Source organism: Meriones unguiculatus, chromosome 8 (assembly GCF_030254825.1).
Source record: "Meriones unguiculatus strain TT.TT164.6M chromosome 8, Bangor_MerUng_6.1, whole genome shotgun sequence".
Classification (NCBI taxonomy): Eukaryota; Metazoa; Chordata; class Mammalia; order Rodentia; family Muridae; genus Meriones; species Meriones unguiculatus.
This window is the reverse complement of record NC_083356.1, coordinates 99255811-99280059: the sequence shown is the minus strand read 5'-3', so window position 1 is coordinate 99280059 and position 24249 is coordinate 99255811. Positions and strand designations below refer to the sequence as shown.

General features: G+C 44.5%; 1 protein-coding gene across 1 annotated transcript; it reads right to left on the bottom strand.

The window, feature by feature from the left end:
• Positions 1–4355: 4355 nt before the first annotated feature.
• Dapl1 (death associated protein like 1) lies at positions 4356–22244 on the bottom strand. The gene is made up of 4 exons (XM_021639365.2): positions 22109–22244; positions 14166–14253; positions 11128–11188; positions 4356–4644 (listed from the first exon to the last, which is right to left on the bottom strand). The coding sequence occupies exons 1-4, from the start codon at positions 22164–22166 to the stop codon at positions 4528–4530; spliced, it is 324 nt and encodes a 107-aa protein (XP_021495040.1). The 5' UTR covers positions 22167–22244; the 3' UTR covers positions 4356–4527.
• Between the last annotated feature and the right edge of the window lie 2005 nt (positions 22245–24249).

Here is a 24249-nt window from a genome sequence, read left to right as displayed (position 1 = left end):
TACCCTCTTAAATGGTACTTTTGTTGTTATTTTGCCTTCTACTTTTTGAGCAAAGGTCTTGCTGTGCAGCACAGGCTGGCGATGAATATGGCGTCTTCCTCCTATAGCCTCCTGAGTTCTGGGATTACGGATGGATGCCTTACAACTCACTTTTTTCCCCTTTCTAGTTATTCTATCCTTGAGTTACTAATGAACCCTTCTTAAAGAAAAAAAGGAAACGAAGTTACTGGAGCCTCGGTATTGACTGAAGTAGCTTTACTTATAATAAATAACAGCTATGATGCTGGCTACTACATACCCTTTCTTGATGTCAGCAAGGGTATGATGACTCAAGTCTCACCTTTCCTGGTCAGAGTCTGTGACATGTGCTCATGAGAAGATGCGCTGAGTCTTTTCTCATCAGTTTCAGATAATTACAACAGCGGTGGGAGTGGAAGATACAGAGCAGGTGTGTACCCGGGGTCCAGTGTCTGCTGGCACATGGGTGGGTGTCCAGGTCACCCAAGATATGTTGCTATAATTGTTGATTGTTTGGAAAGCCCGTGTGGGAAGCATTACAGACTCCTTGCAGCCTGGTGCTGTGCCTTTTAATGCGGAGGCCACCGCTTGTCTCCCTGGCCCTTCTCCCTAGCTCATGCCTTTTGCTGTACACAGGCAAGAAATCCCGCTCCAGCTTCCCCTTTATCTTTCTGCGGCCCTTTGAGGGATCACATCAATGCACAGGATCTTTTTTGCTCCATGCTCCTGTTCACTTTCATGATATTTCAACTCCAACCCTCCACCTTTTAAACGAAACCTGGAAAGCCTGAACTTGCAAGACTCTTGTCCTGGGGGAGGAATTTGATTATTTTCCCTAACCAATCTTTCCACTCAAAGATCTCTTTCTTCAAATTCTGTTCTGTTTCTTGTCAAAATTGCACCAGAGCCTGTCTATTTGGAGAATTCTCAGCTTCCCCTCTAGCCTTTGTTCTTAAGGGATGGAAGAAGCGGCCGTATGACTAAGGCACCCCAGAGAAACTCCCCCGACCTAACCTCAGAGATGCTCTTAACCTTTCAGGGGCTTATTTTTTCCTTCAGGCTTTTGATGGTCTCTGAACATTTTCTCCTTTTTCTTTTGACTGTTCATTTTCCTTGGCTTACGTTCTGTCGCTCACTATTCACCGGTTAGCCATGCTGTCATCTTGCAATGTTAACACCCCCACAGTTGGTGGCAAACTTGTTGGGGCAGGGGAGCTCTTTTGGGGGAAACTGACTCCCTAGAGTAGCCAGGAAATAGCTGAATGGCTGACTTGTCTGGAGTCAAGGAGAGGAGAAAAATAAGAAAAGGAAGGATGGGGCCCAGCCAGCAAGAAAACCTGGGCATCCAGATGAGGGTGGCAGACAGAGATAGGAAGTAATGAATGAATTTATCGGAAATCAGAGGTGGCTATGACCATGGACCCACTGGGAATTCCCAGCCATCTGAGGAAGTTTTGAGATTTCACTGCACATGGGAATGGATTTGGAAGGAGGGGACTATAGGAGTACATATGAGGTAATCTTATCTATTCAGAATGGGATAGAGACTCCAACTGACATAGGGATGTTGGTTTTAAAGACACCACATGTGCCAAATGCAAGGCTTGTTTTGGGGTCCTTCTGAAGAGCACAGCTTGTACTGAGAGCCTTGCAAGCATCTGTGGAGTAAAGACAGTTTTATTTGACATCCATTTATTTGCTTTGATTCTTGTTCTATCCCAGGTTTTTGAGTGGCCTTAGAGATGGTTCTTTATCTCATTTTCCTCAGCAAGAATTCATTTTCTCCAGCGCTTTCTCTCCATCCCTCTACATCACTCGCTGCGACCTCTTGTTTACTTTGCTTGCTCCTTCCGCCTGAAAGCCTACTTCTATTCTGTATTCTCCGCTTTGCAGTTCCAGTTTCATGGCCTCAGCTGTGTGTCTTCTGATTGTTTGCTTTGGCTCTTGCAACTAGGGTAGTGATGGCAATCTCCATTTTATGGAAGGAGATTCCTGGTGGTTTAAGAAAATGCTATCTTCTCTTCCATAGAGTCTGTCTAAGCATGGGGACAGAGACAAAGAAATGGGGAGAGAGTGAGAGAGGAAGGAAGAGAGAAAGGCAAGAAGCACTCATCTTTCAGAAATAATACAGTGAAACATTTCCAGAGGAAACTGCATATTTGGACCAGGCTACAAAAGAACCCAGGAGGAGAGAAGGGAGGCAGGCGAGGAACTGGATGTTGTGGGGAAAACAAAACTGATCACATCGTTGGGGCCTTCTACCTAACACATGAAGGTTCAATAGCTATATTGACCCAAGCTTTGAGGATGTTTGAAATTTTTCACTGTAAAAGGTGTAACTTAAGCATTTTATTAACTTTCTGGACATGGGTTAGTGGTCTGCACCACGGTTTTCTTGGCTAAATGTGATCCTTGGGTGATCTTGTGAGCTTCATTCACAGCATCTTTTCCTAAAACACATGTCAGCTCTTGCTTCCTGTTGACTTACCGCCTTGCCCTCATCCCCGTTCTAAGAGATCCTGGCAGCAGGGACAGTTTCTTAGCTCATCTTTGGACCATGGCTATTTTGTTGACTTGAAATGGTCTGAAGGAAAGTATCTACCAGGAAATCCCCAGCCCGTGGGTTTCCCTTCACCGTTGCCATGACTCTGTCTGGAATTGTGACAGCAGGGAAAACACAGCACATCCGTGCAAGGTTTTCCTCTCTGGCTGGTAGGGAAGTCCCCTTGGCTTTCTGCATTCATAGCCATGTCAGTGCGGGACTCTCTCATAGGTCTGGTCCTTTTTCTTCTGATAATTCCAGGTTCCTTTTGTATCTAAAGGTCATACCAGCTTGCTGCTTCCAGTGATCCATAGTTAGTAACTCAGTTGTAAATGTAAATTCATGCTTTTGTCTTCACCAGGGAGTGCCTTTGAGCGTTCTCTTAGTACATCCTTCATCTCTGGACAGAGAGAATGGTGCTCTTCTTCTCTTCTCACATCCTTTGGGCCTGTCTTACTCCATCTTTGTCACTTCTCTTACGTTCCCCAGGTTTGTCCCTTTAGACCCCAGCCCTTGGCATGCCCCTGGATTCTTTACGTTGGATCCCCTCCCTTGTTGTTCACCTCTTACTGTTCTCTTTCCGGCAGCTTCTGCCTCACTCTCACTACTCTTCCTTAAACAGCTTTTATGAATCTGAGGGGTCACAGTGTCTTAGAGGTTTCAGCTGGGGGGACACGTAGGATTCCAGCCATTTGACAACGGTCATGAAGGTGGCTCGGTTAGGGTTTCGGGATGAGCAAGGGACAGAAGCAGAACTCTGTCTCTTAAATCTCAGAATTTTTCTGACACTAGCTCAGAGAACTGGGACCTGGGCTCAGCCTAGGTGGAGTGGTTAGGATTATTTTATGGATTCGTGCTGATATCAACTGCAGGCTTGATATTGTCTCAAATTAATTTTTCTTTTTAAAAACGTTCTTTGTGAACTTTACATCATGAACCCCCATCCCATGCATCTCTTCCTCCCCTCATATCTATCCTCAACCTTTGCAGCTTCCCCCCACAACAGAGACAATAAAAATTCTTGTGTGGAAGCTGTAGTGTGTCACAGCGTGTCCCACAATATACACTTTTGTCCACGCTCCTTCCCTTGCAAATGTTCGTTGTAATGAGTCCTTGGTCTGGTATGAGGCCTCTGGCTTCCGCTACGCTATCAATACTGGATCCTCCCTGGGCCGCCTCTTGGATACCCTGTTGTTGCTCTGTGTCATGGAGATCCTGTGGTTTTGGATCTGTAGGACCAGCTGCTTCGTGCACTCCAGCAGTTCAGGGGATAGATGTTGGGTGTGCCAACTCAAAGCCCTAGATCTGGGCCTGAGGGCTGTCTTAGCTGGTCAGCCTGCCAGCTCTCCTTCTTTCTTGCCCTCGGGTTGGCTCACCAACCAGCCCTACCTCCTCCACAACCAGGGCCAGCTCTACCCTGATGCCCAGGCAAGGTGCAGGGCCTGCTCTCCTGAGTGCTGCAGCTGGTCAGGGGCAGGGCCTGCTCTCCCACTCTCATGACCCTGGGGCCAGCTTTCCTGCTAGCCACAGATGGCGAGAGACAAGGGAGGGAAGATGGTATCCTACGTTGGCACCACCACCCTGCAGACAAGAGGCAGGTGTGCCCCCCGATCCTCCAACCTTTCTCTGCAAGGAAAACTGAGCATGTGTGGACTAAGTCAGTCAATATCCAGGAGATGAGCCCTGACCCAGGGTGGTAGATGTTAGTGTCCTGGATTCTTCTCTCATGCTACAGGACCTCACAGAGAACTCCAACAGGGCTCTGATACGTAATAAGAGGAGCACAGGAAATGTATTGGATTTGTAATTTTGGAAACTTTATTATCTAAAGTGAAAAGTAAAGGTACAAAAGTCGGTTTATTTATCAAACCAGGGCATCATCGGGCCCACAGGAAGTGTTGGCCATCTTTGCTGAGCTGTCAGATCGCGGGAGAGCTGACCAGCTGCCTGTGTTTTACACCCTTGTCCTAATATTTCCGAGGTTGCTGGATAATGTAGACCCTCTTCAGTGGAGCAGCCTTCTCCAGAGCAGGTGTGGGTTTCTGACGTGCCATGTGAACTGTTGCTGGAAATTTATGGTTGAGCTAAAGGTGAAAAGGGAAGAAGAAATAAGCACATTGGAACCATCGGGTCATGAACTATTATGGCAGCAGAAAGCAATACAGTTGGTCAAATCACACTTTCTTTGGTTCTTTGCTAAGACCTTTCTGCCACAGTACTTCCGGTCCTCAGCCCATGGGAGTAAGGAGGACACTGTTTCCTTCATTAATGTGTCTTTAGCTTTTGTAGTCATAAGAATATAGGACATATCATAAGTAAGTACAAGTTTCGCCTAGCCTTGAACTCACGACCCCCTGCCTCAGCCTTCCAAGGGCTGGGGTCAGAAGTGTGTCCCAGCACACTGGGTTATGTATGTGTTTTGAGGTCCCATTTTGGAAAGCAAGAACAGTGACTCACTTCTGTGCCAGTGCTCTGTATTATCAGCAGTGATTCTAGCATCAGTGGGTGTTATAGAGACCATTATATTCTAAGAAGGATGTGGAGACATTGAGGAGAGGTTCTGGGGATGGGAAATTTTTTTTTTAGTTAAGTAGTAAACAATCAGAATAAAAAAATCTCTTTCTAACCTCTGGAAGAAGTTAGAAAGCGTCAGTTTATTCATTAGGGCAGTGTGCATTTGAGACTGAAATTTTTTCAGTAAAGAGTTTGATGCTGGCCACTCCACCCAGTTCAAACTAAACAGCCTGGTGAAGGACCACTGCAGAGTAACTTACTAGCTTCAGGGGAAACCGATTCTCATCAGTCAGCTGTGAGGAAGTGGTCTTACATGCATTCCAGCAAACACAGACTTTCTGGCCGTAAGACATATTTCCTATTGACCAAAGGTCCCGTGTGATTTATATCTGGTGCACCTTAAGATGCAAGAGTTGTGGAGCCACTGAGTGATTTGCACACTTTTTCTAGGAAGGGTTTGGACTCAGTGACCTTTGGGCATGTTTAGTTTTAGGTTTCCAAGCTCATCAATATTGTCTCAAAGTACCTCAAGACACGGCTGTTAGCCAGCCAGGAAGTGGGGCCTTGGCTTGCTAGAATTTTATCACTATTGAATCTGAGTGTCCTTGGCTTTGACACTCAAACTAAATAAAAGGGGAGACAAACTGTCATGGTTTGATTGGGTTTTTCTGAACATGTGCCTTAAAATCTAAGCCTCACATCTCTCTCAAGCTACTGCACACAGCAGTGACTTCCATGTGAAACTAGACTCTGAGAAGTCTCTTCTTGGTCTTTAAATGATCATGCGCGAACACACACACACACACACACACACACACACACACACACACACACACAATCTATGCCTGACAGTGTTTAAAAGGACGACCTCCAAGGGAATAGGATCCTGGAAAATTCTTAGTGCTTTACTTGTAAGTACTTTTTTACTTTGTATTTTACAGTGAGCAGATACAGGGTGTACTAATTAACCCCAAGGATTGTTCCCTGCTGATATTTCCGCAGAAGGGATCAAAATAATTTAATACTGGTTATGAGCATAGCTTTAAAGCCTGAGAAAGAACGGGGAACTTTTTTTTCTTTAAAGTCTGAGCAAATAGCATTAGTGCATATAGGTTTTTGCAGTATGGTACAGGGGAGTGCTTTGTTTTGTTTTTCTTTGAACATTAGAGCCCAAAGGAAATTTCGGGGATCACTGACTTTAGTGGTTTGGTGGTTTTTTTTTTTTTTTTTTGGCTTTATCTAAAACAAATGGGTTATTTAAGTTTGACTTTAAATCACACTAAAAAAAAAAAAAAGTCACAGATAGCAACAACCTGGCAAGTTACTGAAGATCAAAAGTGAGGCAAAGGGGTGAACACAAAAACAAACGGATAGGACTGTGGTCGGGCAGTCAGTCAGCATGAGGAAGGCCAAGACAGGAAGCTGGGACAGGAAGGAGGAAGCCACAGTGATCATTATTCTTTGGGTGTGAGAAGCATGGGTGGAGCTGGGAAACCAGGAGAAAGGGACGGTGCCAGAACGCCTTGTTTCTTGGCTCAGCACTGGTTGTGTCCTCGATGATCTTCAAGATCATCCAGGGCTCCGTCCCTGGGGCTCGTTTTAAAATTCGTAAAATATGATATAAAATTGATCATTTTATCCATTTTCAAAAGCGCTTTCTAGTTCAACAACACGAAATACATTCATATTGTTGTGCCATCACCATTACTGCTTGTCAATGGAACTCGGTCTCTAAACTGGAACATGTGCCTATTAAACAATACTCCTTTAGCTGGGCAGAGGTGGTGCACGCCAGGGGCAGGCACATCTCTGAGTTCCAGGACAGCCAGTTTCTCTGTGTAACCCTGTTTCAGAAAAAGAAAAAAAGGAAGAAAAAGAAAGAAAGAAAGAAAGAAAGAAAGAAAGAAGGAAGGAAGGAAGAAAGAAGAAAGGAAGGAAGGAAGGAAGGAAGGAAGAAAGGAAGAAAGGAAGAAAGAAAGAAAGAAAGAAAGAAAGAAAGAAGGAAAAGAAAAACAAAACAAACAAACACAAACCATAATAATACTCCTTGTTTTAGTTAGGGTTTCTATTACAGTGATTCACCTTCAGGTAAGTCAGGACTGAGGGAAGTCAGGACAGGAACTCAAGCAGAGCAGAAACCTCGAAGTAGAAACCGAAGCAGAGGCCACAGAATTCTGTTTACTGGATTACTCTTTCTGGCTTGCCTTCTTTCTTCTTTCTTTCAACTTTATTTATTTATTTCATGTATGTGAGTGCTCTATCTGCATATACATTTGCATGCCAGAAGAAGGCACCAGATCACATTATCAATGGTTGCAGTTGTGAGCCACCACGTGGTTTCTGGGAATCGAACTCAAGACCTCTGGATGAACAGACAGTACTCTTAACCACTGAGCCGTCTCTCCAACCCTGAGCCTGCTTTCTTATAACACTCAAGATCACCAGCCCAGGGGTGGTACCACCCACAGTGAGGTGGGCCCTCCCACATCAATCGTCAACCAAGAAAATACATCACAGGCCTAGCTGATGGGGGTATTTTCTCAGTTTAAGTAGCATTAACCTGTAATGGGGTAAGGGGAGACAATGCCCCTACTAACCACTACAGACTAGCAAATAAAATGCCCAGTGACAAGAATGGGCTACCTATTTTAGGGTTCTTGGCCAGTGGGGTCCCATAGATCCCCAAACATTGGCTATTGCCATGTTCTTGGTTATCCACCAGAACTTGAGAACAAAACTCTATTTCTGAAAACACTATATGCTTGAGTCATAGAACATACAGAAGTCAAAATGGTACTGGCCTGGAAGCTTAATCATGTTTGGCTAGCATCTTGGGAGAATTCTAAAATTTTAATCATTACTCATCCATCGTTAAGTAGAATAAAACTTATTTCTTGTCTGAGTCACCAAGGTAACAGAATCCAACAGAGCATGAGAAAGAATTCAAGATTGAGAGGTGGTGTGCATTTATGTGTGTGTGTCTGTCTGTCTGACAGTGAGTGTTTTCTATATGTGTATCTCTATGTGAATTTGGTTCCCAGGCTTCATTACAGGGATAAGAAGACAAACAGATCATTCATTACAGGGATGAGAAGAAAAACAGATCACAAGAAACTCTTGTGTTGAGAATTGTCCTTTCTTGTAGACATCTGTGAGCTCAGAACCTCTATTTTCAATTTCCAGGAGAACAACGTAATAAGTCTGATTGAGGTCTGTGTGCCCAGAGTTCTGAAATAAACTCTAGATGGAGAGGGGCAGGGGCAGGCTCCGCCTTTCAGCCTGGAGCATGTTGGTGTGAGCGGATGCCAGCTTCTCCATTCATCTTCCAGCTCCAGTGTTGGTACTTCCCTTTCCACACCCTGTTAAGCCAGGCACTTAAAGCAATGCACACACTTCATATCAGTGACATTCAAGGGCACTCCCCTGGACACGCCCATCTGTGCAGCAAGAGAAGCCCTCCTAATTTCACAGCTGCCTTTGATGGTTCTTTTTCCTAGGATCCCGTTTCACAGGCAGCTTGGCAACTTTGACCAGGGGATGACCCAACGCCTGGCAACTTGGGAAAAGTCACAGAACTTTAATTAGACTCCAACATTATACCTCTGTGTAACAACATTATTCATATTTAACCAGATACCTTTGGGTGCTGTGAACACAACTCAGTATCTCCTCCCCACTTCTCCAAAAGAAAAACAAAAAAATTAAAGTACATGAGAAACCACAAAGCTTTGAGGATGTATGTGACAATCTTAGAAGGCAGGTTGCCTTTGAAAGTGGCCAGAAGTTAGCCAGGACCAAGTCTCAAGATGCTAGCACACAGAGCATTCTGGTTATCCAGTGTCTTTTCTACAGTGACGTCAGGCTGTGTGTGCAGCCAGTGGACAGTGGGAATATTCTGGGTAGGGGTGGAGAGGTATGAAGGACTGGCTGGAGAGGCAGAGGAGGAGAAGCAGGTGGGGAAAGAAGAAAGAAGTCTCTGTGGGAAAACAGTGGAGGGAGAATGCTCGGGATGATCCTCACTGAAGTTAATCCACTCCCAACCCTTTGGGGAGTGTTTTTAGTCGCCCAAGCCTTAAGCCCTAGGTTGGTAGGCAGATGGAAATTTCTTGTCAGGACTGAATGGTAGGTGAAGCCTTATTGGGAATGGTCATCTAAGACTATTACATTTCCAAAATCAAGATCAGAAATGTGGGTTTTTGGGACTAGACGTAACTAGCTGAAAGTGGGAAAGAATGTTAACAAATACAAAAAATAGGATCCTCAATTGTGCTACTGTTATTTCTTCCCACCAATTGTTAGGTCTTCATGACAACATATAGTACGGGTGAGGAATCACTTGAATTTGGGAGGGAAACATTAAAAGAGGTGTATATCTCTACTTTGGGTTTGTTTGTTTGTTTGTTTGTCTATGTAGTCCTGACCATTTTGGCACATGCTTTGTAGACCAGGCTTGTCTTGAACTCACAGAGATCCACTTGCCTCTACCTCCCAAGTGTTGGGAAAAAAAGGCTTCTACCACCATATCCTGCACATTCATTTTTATTTTTATGTGCATAAGAGTGCAATGGATGACAAAAATGGTAGCTGCCTCAAAAAGCAATAGGTGGTATGTGATAAAGGATATTTGATATCTTTTTCTGGTTTCTGTGTGTATACACATACACAACACAGACACATACATACATACAGACAGACATGCACACACACACACAAATGGATCTTTTTCTCAAGGGCAGCCACACAGTTTCTGCTCTTTCTCTAGAGTTAAGCTGACGATGCCAGACCCTGATTTTGGCAGCACAACATTGCCAACGATGTCTGTCTGGCACACTGATTCTTCACTCGGAAAAGGACTAGTAGGCAGCAGGTGCGGGAGCTCCTGTTTCTGCCCAAAGGACAGAACCTTTGAAGACTCTCTGCTGCTGTGAACCTCTTCCCCAAGTCTACCTACCAAGAAACTGACGCAGATCCCAGAAAGGATGAGCTGATCCACGCCCAGAGCACAGAGCAGTCTTAGCTGCAGGCTGTCACTGCTCTTCCAGCCATCCAGTCCTCTGGACATGATTCATTCTAAATTGCTCACTCTCCACTTCCGCGCCCTTTATGCTCCTACTCTGTAACGGGCTATCAGATACTCACTTTTCTTCCTTGTTTAGCTCCTGGGCATGCAATAAACTTCTAGGCCTTTTCTCCTGCTAATCTGTGTACTGGTTTATTTCAGACTAAGTGCTGAAGTGTGGGAGACAAGCTGGAAAACTCCCCGACAACAAGTCTTTAAACAGAGGCCGCTTTGTCCCATTCCATCGGTTAATGGGTGAGTGGAAGCAAGAGCAGCCCTCTTTAACACCCTCAGGACAAATGCGTTTGTCTCCTGAAATTAGATAAGGGTGCATACAAAATTTACCTACAGAATTTAGGGCGGTGGGGACAGGGGGCAGTCATAGAGTCCAAAACCACAAATTGCTGTCTGTCCAGTATGACTCTTTTTGAGCTGTCTGAGCTACTTGGAAGGAATTCAAGCTCTGGAAGGAAAAATAGTAGCAGTCAGCCTTCTTTATAAATGTGCTTTACTTGATAACCCAGCTGGTGTCTGGCTGCCTCCCGCCCCCAATGGCTCAGCCCTCCAGCACCCACCGTAGCCACAGATCAAGCGTTTCCTATGGAGACGCAGAGGTGAGGAGGAAGGCCAGAAGCAGCTGGGGTCTCGACACGCGAGCTGTCTTTTGTAAAAATATCCCAGGCTCCTTGACAAATAGTTGGGAGGGCAAAGGAGGGTTCTGCACAGTCAGCACCATGGCTCTTACCTCATCCCTCACCTTGTTTTGAAATGATTTATTTAGAGGCACTTTAGGGATTCGGGAGAAACAGCTCTTCTCATTTTAACTATTTTATGTTTCTCTAACTGAGAACACATCGATTTTTTCCCTCCCACAAAGACATCAGATCCGTGGTCTGGAAACTCAGTGGTCACCTGCAGGCTCAGGCTGGCCACTTGATGCCCTGGGTAAATACAGAGTTAGAGCATTGCGTGCGTCTCTTCAGGCATGGCTCACCTTGTCCAGTGTGTCGTTCAGAGCATCCAACATCTGCATCTTGGCAACATTTGTGATGGCACTGTGAAGATGAAAAGAAACTCTAAATGAGACCCAAAACACGGGGCTGGGGATGTAGCTCGGGGGTTGGTAGAGGGCACACACAAGACTCTGGAGTCAATCCACGGCGGCACCCCAAAGTTACCTACTGAGTAGGTGTTTCAGTTAGTAAAGGCCCTGCTGGGCAAGTGTGAGGACCTGAGTTTAATCTATAGAACCCATAAAGAAGGAGGAGGAGAAGAAGGAGCAGGAGCCAGATTTGGAGGTGTGTATCTGTCACCCCAGCACTGGGGAGGCAGAGAAAGGGGTTAGCCTATTTGGTGAGGCCTAAGCTAATGAAAAAGCCTGTTGTTAAAAAAAAAAAAAAAAAAAGGCATATCATTCCCAAGGACCAATAGCTGGAGCTATCCTTTGACCTCTGTGTGTATGCATGAACACAACCATACACAGACACACCAAGCTGCTAACTTTTATCTTTTCACTGAAGGGTAATGTACATGCATAAAATGCACATATTATAAGCATATGGTTTATGGTCTCATAAACTGAAAACACTTCTCAAACCAGTGACATCTGGGAATAACCAGTCCCCCGAAACAAAGCCCCAGAGATCAGTTCCATCTCTGGATTTCACACAGCAAGCTGCCAATAGCATGCGCTCCCTCATGACTACTTTCTCCCTCTTTAGCCAGGCTATGTTGTAGGTCGGGCTCAAATCCACAGTGTACAGTGTCCTAAAGGAGCCCTGTGCTTGGTGTATTTTTTTCTGGATGGTTTGGTTGATAGGCACAGACTGATGATTCTTAGAGAGACAGCTCCTGAGGCTCTTTCCATTGTGTTGCATGTGGCTTCCAGCCACCAGAAAAGACAGGTTTCCGAATCTGACCTTGCAAAGTGGGCGCCAGGGAAAGCATCCTTAATGCTTAAGTTCTGTGGTCATCTACCCCCATTCTCGCAATGACTACTAGCAAACAAGCTCTGGTCACCTGAGCAGAGTCAGGTGACCAAGTCAGGTGACCAGAGTGGACATCAATCACCACCACCTCGATAGTCTCTAAGCAACTCCAGCGCACAATGCCCAGCTGAGGTAGAGTTAATACTAAGGCCAGTTTCTCTGAATTGCAGAGAGGTCAAATGACTTATCCCCTGCCTGTCCATTATAAGTCCTCCCCAAGCCGGTATTCTTCAGAGCCCCAGGCCCAGGCCCGGTAAATGATGCAATGGCTGACTGGGTTTATGCTTGACAGAGTCGAGAACAAAACTACCCTAGCTACCCGTCTTCCGAGTCGGTACAGTCTGATACTATTTCCAGCATGAACTTATGGTCCTAGGAGCTGCCTCGGGTGCTGGGTGAGAGGACAGACACCGCAAGGGTCTCACGGTTAAGAATTTCCAGGTCTGGCTTCATCATGGGATTGCTCTTTCCTGGTATCAGGAAGAAGCAAGTGACTTGTTGCTCGTGGACATCCATCAGTATTTTATTCTTTCTTCTGTGTGTGTCCATGGGTGCGTGTTTGTGTGAAATCCTTTACAAAGATCCCTCCCATAGATTGGGGGAAAACACTTGAAAAATAATTTAAAAGTAGTTTTATTTGGGGGCTGGGGAGATGGCTTAGTGGAGAAAGGGCGTGCCGTGCAAGCTTGAGGGCCAGGGTTTCGATCCCCAAAGCCCACAGAAATCCAGGTAGGCATCATGGTCATCTACAGCTTCGACCCTCAAGATGCAGGGACGGGAGAACCCTGGGGCAAACTGGCTGTCAAGACTAGCTAAAGCAGTGAGCTCAATAAAATGGACAGTGATTGAGACAGACATCTGACATCGCCATTGAGATTCTACATGTGTGAGCAAGCATGTACATGAATGCTACACACACACAGAAGGCCAATAATTTAGTGTGAAAGGAATTACAGTCTGTTTCCATGCACATTCTCTCTGTGAGACTTAAGCAGGTGTCCCGAGCATCCTTTTATCAACTCCTTCTGAATGACTCACTGGTGTTCCATGGAAACCAATCTGAGAAGCATCCCAGAGGGGACCACTTGGAGGAACCAGGCAGATATGTTAGTTCTTTTTCCAAATGCACTCATTTTCCTTAAGCAAATCTTTGGGTCGTTGGTACATCTGTGTATAGGATACATCAGCTTCTACCTCTAAACTTTATAATGTCAAGGTCATGGTAGAAGAAGCAGGGAGAAAACAGCACCTGTATTGGTGTGTGTTCAAACTCTGTCTTCGTTAGGGTTTCAGCTCCTGATAAACACCTCCACCAGCAGCAACTTGGGGAGCAGAGTTTATTTCTTACACTTCCTGGTAACAGTCCAACACTGACAGAAGTCAGGGCAGGAACTCAGGCAGGGTAGGAACCTGAAGGCAAGGACTGAAGCAGAGGCCATGGAGGAGTACTGCTTGCTGGCTTGCTCCTCATGGCTTCCTTATAGCACTCAGGACCACCAGTGTAGCCACCTGGTATCAATCACCAAAGGAGCATATGTTCCACAGGATTGCCCACAGGCCTGTCTGGCGGGAGCATTTGTCTCTATCGAGTTTCCTTCATTCCAAATTACTCTAGCCCGTGTCAAGTTGACATAAGAGTAGCCAGTGCATAGTAGTAGCTATTAGTTTCTTAAATATGTGAATGGTGATTGAAAAAAAATTTAGGGGTGGCTGTTTTTAAGGCAGGGGACTCACTTTACCATGGAACCTGTTACGGAAAAGGCCAGATGAGGTGCGACATCTTAAAGAGTGACCCGAAAATGAGCTGAATAGATGAGCCTCAGAGTCAGATGCAGTTAGGACCACTTTGTAAGTAGGAGGTGGCTGGGTGGCCACAGTAAGGAGAATGGGTAGGGTGTGAGGGGAACGCAGGAACACTCCAGCTGGTAGCCCAGAACACCATGATTTTCACCTCTACCCAAGCCTAGCTGCCTCCCCTGAAATTCTTGGGGCCTTGGTTTGTCCCTAGATAACTTCTGGAGGCAGAACTATAAGCAATCCTTACCTTGTTTTCTCCAATCCTGTTTTTTTGGTGTGTCTTTCCAAAACACCCATTTCTTGTTTTTTGGAAATTCTCATTCCTCCCGCTTTCACTGGAAACAAGAAGCACCAGCACGCACGTTAGAACAGCTTTGTTTCCTAGACAGGACCCACGACTAAGTTTCCAAATTTACATAGAAAAAACTTTTATCTAAACAACAGAATAAAGGAAAAAAAAAAAAAACACAAAACAACTAAGGAAGCCAGGGTAGAGAGGAGGAAGGTCTGGGGTTTACTTTTTTATGCTCACAGAGAGGGAAAGGCAGAAAGGCCACACCTTAGACATAGGAAAAATAACAATGTACTCCCTTAGGCATTTAGCAGAAAAACAAAACAAAACAAAAAAACCCACACATTTTTTTTTCCTCGTTATCAAACCAATTACTTTCTTCAAGATAGCAACCCATAATTACAATGTGACCCTCTGTTTTCCCACAAGATTAAAGCTTTTGCATGGCTTGCACTTTTGTTTTTTCAACCGAAGCTTTCAAAAGCCAGATTCTGAGAGATGAGCCAAATTTCAGGGTGCTGACAGACATTTTAATTCAAATGAGGGGCTTTGAATTCCAGAGGCTAGCCACCTTCATCTCAGACCCCAAACCTCCGTGTTGGCTGAGCTCTGCAGATTCTAATGAGTAATTAAACTGTATTAATAGTCATGCCATTCAAGAGTTCAATTAGTGTTAATTAGGCTACAGATGACCTAAAAGCAATTCAAGTGTTTAACAATGTCAGCTGAAATCAGCCGGCTTCAGATTGCAAGTCAAAACAAATACCTTCCTCTTTTCCCAGAAAAATCACACATCTAAACTCTGACAAGCTTGAATGAGAAGTGGCTACACGGACGTTGCTTTGCCTGAACCTGTTCATCTTCTTTATGGAAACACCACTTGGGCAATTTTCTAAAACTAATTCTAATAAGGTGAAAAGTAAAAAACAAAACAAAACAAAAGACTATTTCTCAGTGCCTTTGGGTGTTGGCTTTATCACTGCTCCTGTTAATACTTAGTTCTTCTGATAGGCCCTACATGCAGAAGGTGTGCAATCAAGAAGCATGAAAAGATTTGTGAGTCCCTCCCACCATCCCTTTCCTGCCCCCCCCCCCCAGCTCCCCATAATGCTGCTAAGTTTCAGCTTCTAGTTCCTGGTCTTTATCCACAGAGAGTACACACATTATTTGTTTTAAATGGTAGCGTAAGACACTACCTGTTCTGTGTTTGGTTTATTCTCCCCCCTTAAGCAAACATTTTATAGAACATTCTGTGTTTCTCTATCTTTATCTGTGTCTTTTTTCTTTTTTTTTTTCATTATCTGCTTTGCAATCCTCTTATGAAAACTTTAGCTATTTTGCTGATGCTAAGCAAAGCTGTGATGAGTATCCCTTTTACACATGGCTTTGTACTAGCACATGTCTGTCAGGGGGTGTATTTCTAGAAGTGACTTTGCCAGGTGCCTTTGAAATTCTGTTAACGCTTGCTGAATTGGTCCTCACAGAGGTCACACACTGGTGGTTTACAACCTCATCAGCTACCATGGCAACAATTGTTTCTCCAGACAATGAGCTAGAAAATGTTTTGTTTTATCAACCAGCAAGCTAAAAATTAGAGCTATGATGGGCATGAAGAAGCTGCCTTAGATCCCATAAGTTAACTGGAAGCAGGATGGGAGGCCAACTTCTCTGCCTTCATTTGGTGCTGTTGCTTTCATTTGGCTCACCTGCTTACTTCTACATATAGGTGGTGGAGAAGGAGGAGGAGAAAAGAGCAGATGACCCCATATTACCCTCCATGATTCTTCTTGTATTTAAACCTAAAGCTCCAGCTGGGGATAGAGGCATAGATCAGAAATTAGGAGAGCTTGCGGACTTGTGGAGATCTGGTTTGATTCCCAGAAACCACTCTAGCTCACAGTTACCTGTAACTCCAGCGCCAGGGGATCTAACACCCTTTTCTGGCCTCACACACATATACATTAATATAAAAAAATAAATCTTAAGCTTCGATCTATGTCAGGACCTGGATGGTGAAGTTGGGGGTCCCTGCATCCTTTTGTCTGTTCTTCTCAATGCACACAGATCAAATCTCCTCTCTGGTTTTGCTCATCACTCATGTCTTTGTATGGCATGCTGGGAAAAAAATGGCCAGACTTAGCTTCTTGGAGCTGCCCCTGAACAAGGCTGTTGTCTTAAAACTCCAGGTTACAGTATCTCAGTGCTTTAAATTGTACTCCATCTTTGTTATTGCAGATTAAGCTTGTTTTAGAAGGTATTTGTATTTTTCTTTTCCATTGTTTTTGGAAATTTCCTCCCCACTACTGGATTACTAGTCTTTATTTATTTATTTTTTTTCTTAGTGAATTTTAGGAGCTATTTGTGAAATGCACTATAAATATGAGGTAGTCATTTGTGCCATTTACTGTTTTTTCCTTATTGACAATGTCTGCCCATTTGCACAATTGTACGGCTCTTATGCGGATGTGTCCATCTCATGTGGATTTGTAAGGAAATGTGATGTTTTCCAGGGGTTCTCTTCTGTCTTCTGGAAGCTCAGTGGTTTCATCCTGTGAAATCAGCCTCTGGTTAAATACTCATGTCCTTGGTCCTTCAGTGATATTTGATGCAAATCATATGGAAGAGGCAGGTCTGTCTTGTTTCATTTTGAGGCTGCTGAGACCAGATTTTTCTATGAGCCCAGGACTTCTTGTATAGCCTAAGCTGACCTCAAGCCCCCAACCCCCCTCCCTTCACCCCCTGTGTGCTGCAGTTTATTGGCACGCACTGCCATACCTGGTTTGATGTAAGATATTTTTTAAAAGATGGTTCAAATACTGAAAATACTGAAATGCACCTTTACTGTACACTGAGTTCTTGGGCATAAATGCATACGTATAGATATATTATAGATGTGCACCACCAAACCTGGATAAATTGATGGATGCTTTTAAAAGGAGAAGTTCATGCCATTATATTCCTGGTGGCTCTGTATTTCAGAATCTGTGTGGTTTTCTATGTTCCCCTTCTTCTGAGCCCCTTGGAAATTTGTCCAGATCAATCTTGCACATTTATGCTTAGGCTCCTCCTTGATAAGCACTCTCCCTTTGTTGACATCGGTATTATAAGCCATCTCTATTCTTCAGGCCCAAACTAAGAACTTAAAGTTGAAAGCATTAACTGAACCTCAGTGAGTTTATCTTAATTGACTTCACGCCTAGTATATAGTGGATTCCATTATTGCTTATTATAGCTTTCTGTAGATTTGCCTAGATTTTTCCAGGTGAAAAAATATATGTAATTTACAAAGAACAAAATATCTCCTTTAGAAAAATGTTAAGTAGTGGTGATTGTGAACACCTTTGCCTTTCTAATTTTTAAAGTCTGTGTTTCCTTATTAAATGTAATACATTCCTTTGGTGGCCTTCTCTTCCTACATATCTCTCTATCTACATGCATATACATCTATTATAAATTTATTATCACATTTAGAAAATATTCTTTAGTATCATTCCATATCATTCTATTATTTGAATAAATGTTGAATTTCAACAAGTGCATTTCAACATTTATGGATATATTTATATGAGTTTTTTTTTTTCTTAATGTGGTCCATTAATTAGATCACTGTTTTTTGGCAATGTTGAGTTCATTTGGAAGGACTCATAGAGTCTCCAAAGGAGAGTGCCTAGAGGGAGGGAAGGGAATTCAGTGACAGGAGGAGCTATGGATTCCAGAAAGACTACTGGTGGGAGGTGAGGGTACCATCAGCAAAATTCTGAAGGGCCATGGGTCACATTGGGGTTGTGGGGTCCTAAGGGAATGCTGGGCAAAGTAGGGCACCCCCACTCTCCGAAGCCTCACGACTGCTGTGATTTGCCTACGGTTTGAGCTGTCCTCAAAAGGTTGATGATCTCAGAAACTGGTCCTCAGCGTGCTGGTAATGGGAGGAGTAAATGTTAAGAGGCAGGGCCTCCTGGGAGATCCTTAGGTCAGTGGGGCCCCCTGGCCAATCTTCCTCTTGTCTTCTTCTGTGACAGGAGATTCTAGCTCTCCACCATAACATCTTTGCCAGAGAGTCAGTCTCCAGAACTGGGAGCTAAATAAGCCCAATTTATTGATAAAGTTAGCCCATCTGAGGTATTTCATTATACTAACGGAAAACAGATGCATACAAGGATTGTGAGCTAATTAAGAAAAGTTTCAGAATAGTTTGTGAAAACCATAGGTGGTACCATGGTCAGTGCCTTTCCATGTCATAAAGTAAGGGGAAGAAGTTGGTCTGTCCTGAGCATCCTAGGAGAATCCCAGGGGATTTAGGCAAAACTGAATGACATAGTAATATTCAATGAGTGTGTTCCTAAACCTTCTAATCTACTGTGGGAAGAAAATCCATCACTTGCCCTACTTTGGGAAAAGCATCAAGCGCTTAACACAGAAACAAACGCCAGAGGATGTTTTTGAAACCCACCCCGTAGTTCTTCGTTTTGAAGAAAAAAGCAGAGGCATTTAGGGAAGACGCAGAAGTTCTTTTGGGTTGTTTCATTAGAAAACCTAAGTTGGTACAGGAGGATTTGAAACTTTCCCCTCCTGTCTCTGGAGTGGAGCTGTGGTAGATTGTGGTAGATTCTGTGGTTTGTTATTTTGAAAAGATAGGGCTTGTAGTTTCAGATTCTACATAATTTCCAGTGAGGCTTCTTTCAGTATCTGGTAGAGAGTAGTCGACATGAGAACCAGCTTGTAAGAAAAATTAGCCTTTCCTTCCCTAGAGCATGGGGAACATATACAAGAAAGCAAGAAAACGCCAAGTTTGTGCCAGCTCTGCTTTTGGCTGAAAACTCACTTGCAGATCTAATTAAAAGGCCAACGCTTACAGGCTGCTCGGTGCACATTCAGGGCTGACGTGTCAGCGAATTTCTGATTGCCAGTCAAGATCCCCAAAACATTCTCAGTAAAAGAGGTTTTTACTCTTTTTACTCAAAGCCAGCTTTATTTTCTAGTCTCGGGGCAGTGAGGAGTTTCCTGGCCTCTCTGAGTTTCAGTCTGCTCCGTTGTGATGCTTCTCTGTAGGAGAGCATTTATCTGTAGGGCTGCTGCCATGGCTAGAAGTCTCTATGCTGTGCAGGGCAGGGTTGACGCTGAAAGATTGGCAGCTGCCATTGCACCCATCAACCCCCTGCTCCACGAAGTTTTGGGCAGTGGCTCTCACGCACTTGTCTTCTAACCTCCTCCGGAGATGCCCTTCCTACTCTGCCTGAGCTAGCCAGTTGGCCTGACAAAAATCACGACTTCCTTTTGTTTAGTTTTCATGTCTCTTTAAAATTAATTTTTTTTTGGGGGAAAGAATTTCACTATGTAGCCCCAGCTGGCCTGGAATTCCCTTTGTAGACCAGGCTGGCCTCGAATGCACAGAAATCTGCCTGCTTTTGTCTCCTGAGTGCTGAAATTATGGGTGTGCACCACTGTGCTTGTCTTTTATTGTTGTAATAGAATCTCTTTTGTGGATTCTTTGACACACACACACATAAATGTATAGTGTATCTTATACCTACCCCAACTGTTATAGCCTTTTTATGTGTATATGTTGTTATACTGTGTTCTTATTTATCTCCATCCTTCACTGCTTTATCCCACCCTTCCTGCCCTCCATTTTGTTTTAAGCGACACTGGTCCTTAGGTAGTTACAGTCACCTCTGGGCTTCCTCATGATAGCTCTTCCCCATAAACTTTCCTATTTCCCTCACAAGCCAGAAAATATATCTTGCAATTCCCAGTGGACCCTCCTTCCGTACAGCTCTCTTTCTTTTGGCTTAAATCAACCTAAAATGCAGGACTGCAGATGAGCTCATGACACAAGCCTTCCTAGTCACCATGCATTCATTTAGCTTCCTTGGACCACCTTCTACTCACAAAATGTTGCTATCGTTGTTCGTGTAATGTTTGGTTCTCATAAAACTAAGAGAAAGGTAAATCAAAAAAGGCTGGAAACTCAAGGTCATGCTTCCCAGAGCCCAGGCTGCTTCATGGTTAACCTTGACTTGTTCCAGGGCACAAATGTAAAATTAAGGCTAACAGTGGCGTGATGTGTTACACGAATACATGCGAGAGCGCCCACATGCGCACGTGGGAGAGCTACAGCTGGCCAACCTCTGAGTGCTTTCATTCACAACTCTGCTGCAAGCACTAGCGCCTCTTCCCACTGCGCGATCGCTTTCTGTCTGGACCTCTGCAGCAGGTGGCAGCGAGGCTCCCACATCTGGGTGCCTTGGTGTCGGGAAGGGTCATCCTGCTGACTGCAGTGGCTTTTATGAAAGAGGCCTGCACTTTAAAGGGGTTAGCAGTCAAGTGTCAGGTGCTTTGCGTTACCTGGCTCTTCTCATCCTCACAATGGCCTTACCGGAGAGATGCCATTTATCATCTCCTTTCAGAGGTAAGGAAACCGAGGCTCAGAGATGTAGCTTAAAAGCCAAGTTCTAAATGCCTTATCTTCCCACCATATGCCATTAGCTTCCTGCTGTCAGACATTTGAATTTTGCCTTTAAATATCAGGTGAAGATTTAATAGAATTTTTGGCACCTTATTAGTTTTGTTCCATAAATAAAACTTTGCATCACTGCAAACTGGTTCAGACTTTAAAAAAAACAAAAACAAAACAAACAAACAAAAAAAACCAAAAAAACATAAGGAGCCAAGCGGAAGAATGAGGCTTCTTTGTTCTTTCGAGCTCAGCAGGGGAGCAAGTCTGCCTGCATCTCCATCCCAATTATCCTAAACCTCTTATCTGCAGTGTCACAGTTCACAATAATTCATTGTCATGCCAGAGGCATTGTGACATGCTGGATGGAGCCATGGTGTGCTATGTATACAGAGTAATTAGCAAGCATTAGTGACGGGGACAGGAAGCTCCCCGAGGTCTCACTGAAACTTTCGTTTGTTTAAGTTTAACTTTGGACATGAATGTACTGGAGCAAGTCAGAGTTTTGGCTGGACCATTTTTCTCGAGGATTGGAGTTGGGGGCAGCAGGAAGAGAGTGGCACATCCCTTTACATTGGTGTAATGTGTGGGTTCCTCTTCAAATAACTGTGTTCCCCTGTTCCTTTGTTATCCAAGCCTCTAAGATGTTAAAGTTAAAAGTCACTAAATTCAATTACGAGCGTAGGATGTCTGTAGACTGACGAAGGAGATGGGCCATGGTGCCTAGACCGAGCCTGGGAAAACCCTAGTTGTGCTGGGCTGCCTTCCAGAAAGCTCTGGGTCTGCCTGAGACCCTCACCCTTTGTAAGGCTGGCGCCTGTCATACCCGCCTGCAGCCAAGAGGCCTCAGCCTCCTCTTAGATGGAACAAAAAATTATACAAATAACTGGATTTGTAAACGGAGACAGGCAATCACAAAGCAGCCAAGCTTTTGGGAGGTTGGGGTGGGGGTTGAGGACAGCAGTTGAAAGAATGTAAAACTCACTAAAAATAGGTCTGCGCATGCTAGCCAAGCATACAAACACATGCTTAGTTCCAGGAGAACCTGTTTCTCCAGTCCACAGAGCTGACTGGAATAGCATGGATTTAAAAACGGAAGACCCCTAGATGTTAGAGCCCCTACGGTCCCTGGGTGCTCCTCAGCTTATGGGTTGGTAGGATTGCCCAACCCCAAAGACTCCAGGGGCACGAATGAGGCACTGTTCTGAGCGGGGACGTCAGTCCTGAAGTCAGCTCACCGTGGGCATCTTGGGGAGACTGAGCATGAGCAGTAGGGTTCCCAAGGTGGTAACTCAGCGAATCTACAACCAGGGAGGCGGTCAGGCCGCTGCAAGTTAAAAGCAACAGCCGAGGGCTGACAGCCTTGGCTCTGCAGAGTTGCCTTCTGGGAGCCGGCAGCTTCCAGCCTGCAGCTTCGGGAGTGAGGTCAGTTGGGGGGACCTACCTGCTGGAGGGTGCCGCCCTTTCAGCGGGGACAGCAGGACCTGCACTTCCTTTGCCATAGTGCCTTGCCGGGTGCTAGGGAGGCTGAGTGCCAGTTGTGGCTGCCTCAGCTCACCTTAAGAAGGCTTTAGAGTTGTAGTGGGGCGGGGCCCCTTGAGGGCATTGTTGAGCAACAACTGGGCTTGTCGCTCAGCTGCCCGGATCTGGGTAAGCCAGGTAGATGTCAACAGCGCAGAGGGAATTCTGAGGAAAAGGTAGAGAAGATCCAGTCTGGCGGAATTCTTTCTAATGTCAACAGTTCTCTCCAGCAAGGGCAGTACACCGGTGTGAGGCCACATGCAGGCATGACACAGGGAACAAGACAGGGTCATTGCTTCAGGACATATGTGGCTCTCCAAGGGACAATGACAACTAAGCACCATGCCATTTTGAGGGCTTCCCAGTGCTGAACATTCATACTAAGAAATGAATTGCAAGTGTGGACAGAGGCCTCTGTGCAAGTGTATTGATCGTGTATTTCTTTTATTCCTTACTCTGTTTAGCTTTGAAGAGAATTACTATAAATATCACCCAAACGTAGGCTCAGTTATGGCCGAGAGAATGCTATGTAGAGATATTAGTGACGGTACAGTAAAATGGTAGTCTAGAAACCAATAGATGAAATTTTTACCAAAAACGTATGTATTATTGCTTATTGCTGGATCTCCAGAGCCAATATTTAGCAGATGGTACTTCGACAAACTCCTCTCAAAAAACCGCCCTGTGGCTGTGCATGCCTTTAATCCCAGCCCTCAAGGCAGAGGCAGGACGATGTTGGTAAAGATGTTAGAGCAACAGGAGTTTTTACACACTGTTAGGAGATATAATGTATAATAAAAAGTAAAAATGTTAGAAGTCAACTCAACATACTCAGCACATATCGTGCAGCCAGTAACGATATGGGGAATCCACGTAAGGGAAATAAAAACTTTTATATGCATACGAACCAGTGTGCAGATGATGCCTGTAACAGTTCTGTTCAGAAGAGACGGAAGTTAAGAAACAACCCCAAAGCTCGTCAGCTGTAAGAGTGGGCGAACAGCTTGTGTCACAAGCACATGACAATATGGTACAAGCTAGGCGTGGTGACACAGACCTAGAATCCTAACACTGAGGAGGCTGAGACAGAATAAGACTATAGGTTTAGGACTGGCCTGAACAATTTAACAGGAGCCTGTCTCAGAATAAAAACCAAATGGGCTGGAAAGATGGCTCAGCTGTTAAGAATGACGCTCTTAAAAAAACACAACACAACACAACACAACACAACAAAACAAAACAAAACAAAACACAAAACAAAATGGATGCTGCTCCGGACTGGAGTTCAGTCCCCAGCGCCCTCACCAGGTGCCTCCTGGAACTGTAGCTCCAAGAGATCTAACAGATCTGACACCCTCCTCCTCGGACACTCACATGCTGATACACACACAACACACACACACACACACACACACACACTCACGCCCACACACCCACACTTAATAGCAAAAGGACTCAGTGTCAGAGCACGTGCGGAGCACGCAGGAGGCCTCTTCAATCCCCAGCATGGTGGAGAAGAAAAGGGAGAGGGCGTTCAAATGTTAGGAACAGTAGTCGGATCAGTTACTACTGCAGAGGAAACAAGAAAGGTTAAACTCCAAAGGAATGGGAAGGGTGCGGCGGATCGATGCCGCCTCTTGATTATCACGAATCACAGGTCATGTATACCTTCTATTAAAATGGTGGCTGTTGCTGTGTGTGAAAATACATCTCAATAAACAATATTAACTTCTGCTTATTAAAGAAACCGATAAACGTGTCCTATAAAATGTTGAGAGACTGTTTATAAGTAGCATATTACCTGCTGATTTAAAAAAATAGGTTTTTTTTATTTTATTTTAAATTAACTGTGTTTGCAGGTGGTCACACGTGTGTATGTATTCATGGGCATAAAATTTTTGAAGCCTCACGTGTAGACTCGACTCTGCCTACATGTATATGCGACACACAATGAATTTCACGTTTAGACTTGGGACCCATCTCAAAGAGATCTCTTGTGTGGATTCCAAGTTTTGAAAAAGCACCAACTGGACCCTTTGGTTCTAAGCCTCTCAGATAAGGGCT

Coding starts and splice junctions, on each gene's coding strand:
- Dapl1 (XM_021639365.2), bottom strand. CDS start 22,166: ATGGCAAAGGAAGTGCAGGTCCTGCTGTCCCCGCTGAAAGGGCGGCAC. Junction 14,254..22,108: donor AGGGCGGCACCCTCCAGCAG/GTAGGTCCCCCC, acceptor TCTTGTTTCCAG/TGAAAGCGGGAGGAATGAGA. Junction 11,189..14,165: donor ACAGGATTGGAGAAAACAAG/GTAAGGATTGCT, acceptor TCATCTTCACAG/TGCCATCACAAATGTTGCCA.